The sequence below is a fragment of the Camelina sativa genome, chromosome 7 (genome assembly GCF_000633955.1).
Source record: "Camelina sativa cultivar DH55 chromosome 7, Cs, whole genome shotgun sequence".
Taxonomy (NCBI): domain Eukaryota; kingdom Viridiplantae; phylum Streptophyta; class Magnoliopsida; order Brassicales; family Brassicaceae; genus Camelina; species Camelina sativa.
Genome location: NC_025691.1, coordinates 6,152,558 through 6,158,638, shown reverse-complemented (window position 1 = coordinate 6,158,638; position 6,081 = coordinate 6,152,558). Strand labels below are relative to the sequence as shown.

Below are 6,081 nucleotides of genomic sequence, written 5' to 3'. Positions count from 1 at the left end.
TTCTTTTTTTCTTACAAGTAACGGAAATTTTATTTTACTAAATGATAAAGTGAGATATGATATCAAAGGGGAAATTATCATTTTGGCATATAGAAAAGGAAAAATCGCTCAATATTCTCAAACATGATGCCATGGTCCAATAAGTTGTGAAACCCTATATATATAACTAGGTTTGACCCCGTGGTACACCACGGGGTAATTTTTCTAAAAAAACTTTTGAATATATTATAAATAGATCAAGTTTCTTTGAGTTTTAATATAAATGTTACATTGTTATACATGTGTGTTCTCACAGTAATTAATAAAAAGGTTAAGATAGATATTCATTATATATTGAAATAACTCAAATGTGAAATAATCTATATCCGAATATACTTGTTTGGATACAAAAATTCTAAAATATATATCCGTTTATAAAAATTCAAATCCATCATATGCTGAAAAAAATCTAATATTTTTTTAACTTTATGTATTAAATAGTAATTCAAATAATTAAAGATAAGATTAAATAAAAATGAAAGGAGAATTATATTTTAATCTAACATATTTATTTAAATTAGATAGATATATTTTAGAAAATTAATATTATCAAATAAGGAAATGATTGTGTTTGGTTGTAAGAATTGTAGAGAATTTAGTTGAGACTTGTTTGGATACAAAGATAAGAGAGGATGACACAAAAAAGTACTTCAAAAATGTTAAGATAGATAGTTGAAAGTAAATTTCCAAAATTTGACACCTCAACATGCCAAATTTAATATATATTAGTTTAACACAAAATTATGTATTAACTCTTCATTGTTTATATATTAAAATTAATATATGACTCATTAGTTGCATGTATAAATCAACTTATTTAAAATAAATTACATTTCAGTTTTATAAAAGTATGCATATACATGAAATAAATTGAATTTAATTTCAATTAACTATATACATGGTTTAGTATTGTTGAATTCACTCTCTCTTTGAGATCTCTTTGATCATACTCATAACTCGATACGTTTCATGTGTCATTGTGATCTTCTCCTTGAGTAACGCTTGTGCCTCTAAATTTTTAGCTTCTATTCTCTTCAGTTTCTGATTAGACAACAGAGTTTAACCTTGATGTTAGTCATCTTCTCCAAAAAGCTCTCTATCTCCTCTCTTTTTTCATCTCTACTTCATTAAGTTGACTCTCTGCCGTTTCTTCCAGATTTATAATCGCTGATTCCCTCGATGCAACATCTTTAGCATTCTCTTCTTTGTCTTATTCTTCCAACATCTCTCGACTTGTAGTCATCTATTAGCTTCTCGATTATTTCTTCTCTTACTTGTAACAAACCGCTGATATGTTTATGTTCTACATATACAGATAAATATTCTCGTTCACATGATTCATTCAAATGAAACGTAGCAAATCCCTCATTTTAATTTATGAAGTCCGATTATTATTTTGCTTCTGTACATGTGGTATATTAAAAAAGAATATTATAATGATATTGTAAAAAATAATAAAACTAATTATGATATTTAATGGAAACAAAAAAGTTATGTTGTGTTTAATATTTAATATTTTTTTAATGGGCCTGTCTGTATATAGAGATAGTTATGTTGTGTTTCTGAATCTGAAGGTGAAGCAAAGCAGAGGAAGAAAATAAGAATCGCAGGAGGTAAAGATTGTAATGGAGCTCGAAGATCCAACAATGGAAGCAGGTTCCACGATTAAGCTTACAGTAAAATTCGGAGGCAAATCAATACCACTTTCGGTATCACCGGATTGTACAGTCAAAGATCTTAAGTCTCTCTTACAACCAATCACCAACGTTCTTCCTCGTGGTCAGAAGCTCATCTTCAAAGGTTTGCTGATTAAAAATTTTGAATACCTTTTCTCCTAATTAAGCTTGTTAATTTTAGTGGGTCTTTCTCAAAATTTGATTTTTTGTTTTGTTTCTTGAAGGTAAGGTTTTGGTTGAAACGTCGACTTTGAAGCAATCTGATGTAGGAAGTGGAGCTAAAATCATGTTAATGGCTTCCCAAGGTCTACATCAAGGGGTTAGTGTTCTTGGCTTATGGTTTAATAAACTCATCTTTTTGTTCAATAACTTAGTATGTTGGAGAATTGTTTAAAGATAGTCTAGATATTTGGATTCTTGTTCTTTTGTAGGATCAATCTAATTGAGGTTTAGGTGAGTTAATGTTGTAGTTTGTATTTCAAATGAACAGGAAGGTCCTGTACTTAAGGAAGCTAGTACAAGGCCAATCTCTAGGACTGTTGTATCGGATAAAGTAGATCAGACGAAACCTGGTCTCCTTGTAGACAAGAACCGCGTTGATCGATGGAAAGCCACAGGAGTCATTGCTTTAGCTCAAGCTAATTTGAAGGTAAATAGAGAAGGTCGTTATGTGTTCATTGTTTGAGGTTTTGGTTTGGATTATTCTTTCTTTCATTTGGCTTTGGACATAAGGACAAGCTATTATTACTACCTTCTCGTAAATGCTTATGTTTTAGTTGCTAAGCTGTTTATTAGTTGAGTTTTCTTTGTTGTTGAAAAGGAAATACCTAAAGAAGTGTGGGACTGTGGATCTGGAGTCAGAGTACTTGACATTAGTGAAAACTTCATTAAAGAAGTACCTGCCAGAATCAGCTCCTTTGGTTCTATGCAGGTGAGAAATGCATAGTTTGATGTTTATTTCAAATCTTTCTGTTTGGTGAAAAGTTTGGAATTATAGTATGAGTGCCATTTGTAGAAACTGTTCCTTCAAGGAAATGGTCTGTCCGATGAATCCATTCAGTGGGAAGGGATATCATCTCTGAAGCGCCTGATGTTTCTGTCTATTAGCCATAACAAGTGAGTATACTACTTTTAGTCTCTGGACTTGTCTTTCTTAGTTAGATATTAGACATGCCTTCAGTGCTACCATTTTGCAAACTGTGTATTTGACTCGCCATATTAAACTCAAGAGCTGAAGTTATGTGTCGATTGTAATCACTAAGACTCTAGAACACAACATTTATAGTTGTGAACATCCACTGAGCTTTTCATCGGAAAAATCCTTTTTGTGATTGGGCCTTGTTTGGTTTTGCAGTCTAACTGTTCTGCCATCAGCAGTGGGTTCGCTGACGTCTCTTAGACAGCTTGATGTTGCCAACAACAAGTTGACAAGTCTACCGAATGAGTTAGGACTTCTTACGCAGCTTGAGATCTTGAAAGCCAACAATAACAGGCAAATAAGCTTTACTCGTATCTTTAAGTGATCCAAATGAGAAAAGATATAGTCTTTGCATTTTGATACCATTGTCTTTCCATCTGTTTGTGTTCGGCAGAATAACTAGCCTTCCCGAGAGTACTGGAAACTGTTCATTCCTCATGGAGGTTGAGCTTTCAGCTAATATCATATCGGAACTTCCCGAGACATTCACCAAACTGCGTAATCTAAAGGTAAAATCAAATCTACCTTTCACTACTCTTGTCCCACCATCCCATAGCAACGGCTTGACAGAGACTTAGTGATTTGTTGTTTAGACGCTGGAGTTGAACAACACAGGATTGAAGACACTTCCATTGGGTTTATTCAAGATGTGTTTGCAGCTCTCAACTTTAGGACTCCACAACACAGAGATAACCGTTGAATTTCTCCGCCAGGTTTTGCTTTGCTAAATCCGTTTTGTCGTCTAGTATTTGTGTCTTCAGCTTCTTTCTTTGATTTTGAACTGAACAACAGTATTTGGATTGTGTCAGTTCGAGGGATGGGAGGATTTCGATGAAAGAAGACGTACCAAGCATCAAAAGCAGCTGGATTTCCGGGTTGTTGGCTCTGGCAAATTCGATGAAGGCGCTGATAAATCTTGGTGATCGTGTCCCAAATCTTCATAACTCTTACATTTGATGGCACACTTTCAGTTAAAACATAAAGTCCTCTGCTTAATGCGTCAGTATATTAGTTTACTCCAAAACGAATCCATTCTTCCAAAAAAATAAGCTTTGCGTATTTGTGTTAGTGTATACTGTAGCAGTGTAGGAGCATCTTAGGTGGTTTGTAGCGGATTGTGATTGTGTTGACTAAGGATGGCATACAAAAATCAAACTAAACTGAACAGCTGAGAATAAGCAAAAAATCAAACAATTTCGTGAATTCTGTATTATTAGTCTACTACAACTTGGTTAGGTTTGGTTGGTGTTAAAGAGAGATTGAGGTGCTTAGCTAGACGTCACCCTAGAAATTATGTCTTTTGTTGTATTTCGCTTCAATTTGATCGCAGTAATAGATTCAGAGAGTGAACAATATAAAATGGGAGAATCGTTTCAGATTCTTTACCTTGAAAGAACACCTGCAACAAAACATGGAAAAAGGAAAACTCGAGATTCGTTGGACACAAAACATGTTCAGATGGGTTGATGCGTGGGTAAAACCACACCACGAAGTGTACATAAAAACAGTAGAAATAGAACGAGAGATTGATAAAATGGGATTCTATCCCACCCGAAGTAAAAATAGTCATCTCACCCAAAAGCATCCAAAAGAAAATACGTAGGGCAGATGCAAGAGACAAAACACACAAATTTGATCTCACGAGTTTCATCTTTCTTCTGTCTGGTTTCTTTTTTTCTTTTCAACTGTTTTTTTCTGATTGAAGATTCTCACCTGTAGTAGATAGAGACGAGAGGAATATCGACATCATTGTCATCTTCATCCTCACAAGCCACCACTACATCAAGATGGTGGCGGTATGGTGGCAGCTCCACTTTGGCGATATCCCGAGCAAGATCCACAACCTTCTTGTCCATCCTCTCCTTGTGCTTCGGGAACATACTGTTGAACAGAAGACAGCTTCCGCACGAGATGCTGTACGCGCTAAGCCCTTTGTCCTCCAGCCACTGTAAAACCTCACGCAGAGTTGGGTTTCCCTTGAGCACCCATCTGTCCCATACGGTCCACGCCGTGTCGCGGTGCTTAACCACCTTTGGAGGAACCGGCTCAGCCATGGAGAAGAGTGGAAGCGCCAAGTTAGCAAATGTGTTCCTGTAGTCTTCCACTTTGTGTCCTGCATCAAGGACCTTGTACAGCTCGAGGCAGACCAGTCCAGTAGCCATGGCTGTTGAAGTCGCAATGGCTGGGATGATTCTCCCTGCGATGAACTTTGCTTTCAGCTTGTCGACTTCAGGGATACTGTAGTTCCTCGCTCTCATGTTGGCTAGTCCCGCTATCACATCCATGTGATAGTTCGTGTCATCATCCTACAAACACATTAAGATTCAAAATGGCAACCCTCAGTTAACATTTCTAAACAAGACATGTCAATATAAGAGAGATAATAATTTTAGAAGGTCGTTAGTTACCTTTTCGAACTGAATTGGTTTCATCCTGAAGTCTGGAGTCAAGTTATGCCTACACTGGTCGAGCTTAGCAATGAGATCGTTGATGACTGCAGCGTCGTCCACCGAAGCAGTTGTTAAAGTGGTAGCTTTCTCGTCAGTCACGATCTTTGCATCTTTTCTTGGCTCAAAGTCTGGGACTATCACTCTGTCAACAGCTTCTGCTGCTTCCTTGGGGTTTTTGGTCCACTCAGGAATCGGAATCCCAAATGTCTCTGCTCGTAAAATAGCAGTCGATGTGATAAAGTTAAGGAGACTTGGGTCGGAAGACGAGTACTGGAGTGGACGAGGGAATCTTTTTGGAGCAGACCAGAAAGGAGCTCCGGTACTAGTCGCAGCATCTTCAGGGAATGTGTATATCAATTGCTTGACACGGTTCACAAAATAATCCTCAAACCTAGTCACATAAAAAATGAAACACATCAAGGAAAATCCAATACCTGTTGAGAAATGAAGTTGCCTCCTAACAGTGTTTTTGAAAAAATAATTATTAAGTTCCTGACAATTTTTTCAATGAATTATGAATCCTGATGACGCGGATGCCAAAAGCATAAAAAAGGAAACGAAGCAGCACATGAGTAAAAAACCATGCTCTCTTTTACTCTACAATAATAATTATGACTAGACTACCAATAAACTTAACCATTAAGAGAGAGCAACAGTACCTCAGTCGAGCCCAGGTTAAGCAGTCTTGGAAGGTTTCACATTTCTCCTTCTCAAGGCA

General features: G+C 36.5%; 2 protein-coding genes across 2 annotated transcripts; one reads left to right on the top strand and one right to left on the bottom strand.

Moving 5' to 3' along the window:
- LOC104700487 (LRR repeats and ubiquitin-like domain-containing protein At2g30105) lies at nt 1,572-4,032 on the top strand. The gene is made up of 9 exons (XM_010416012.2): nt 1,572-1,839; nt 1,940-2,034; nt 2,206-2,364; nt 2,536-2,646; nt 2,731-2,831; nt 3,070-3,207; nt 3,308-3,422; nt 3,507-3,626; nt 3,723-4,032. The coding sequence occupies exons 1-9, from the start codon at nt 1,665-1,667 to the stop codon at nt 3,834-3,836; spliced, it is 1,128 nt and encodes a 375-aa protein (XP_010414314.1). The 5' UTR covers nt 1,572-1,664; the 3' UTR covers nt 3,837-4,032.
- Nucleotides 4,326-6,081, bottom strand: LOC104700486 (ubiquitin-activating enzyme E1 1; the record flags this gene model as incomplete). Its single annotated transcript, XM_010416010.1, is given in 3 exon segments — nt 4,326-5,219; nt 5,322-5,754; nt 6,023-6,081. Coding segments are annotated over 3 exon segments (1,089 nt in total), but the record flags the coding sequence as incomplete, so codon positions are not given.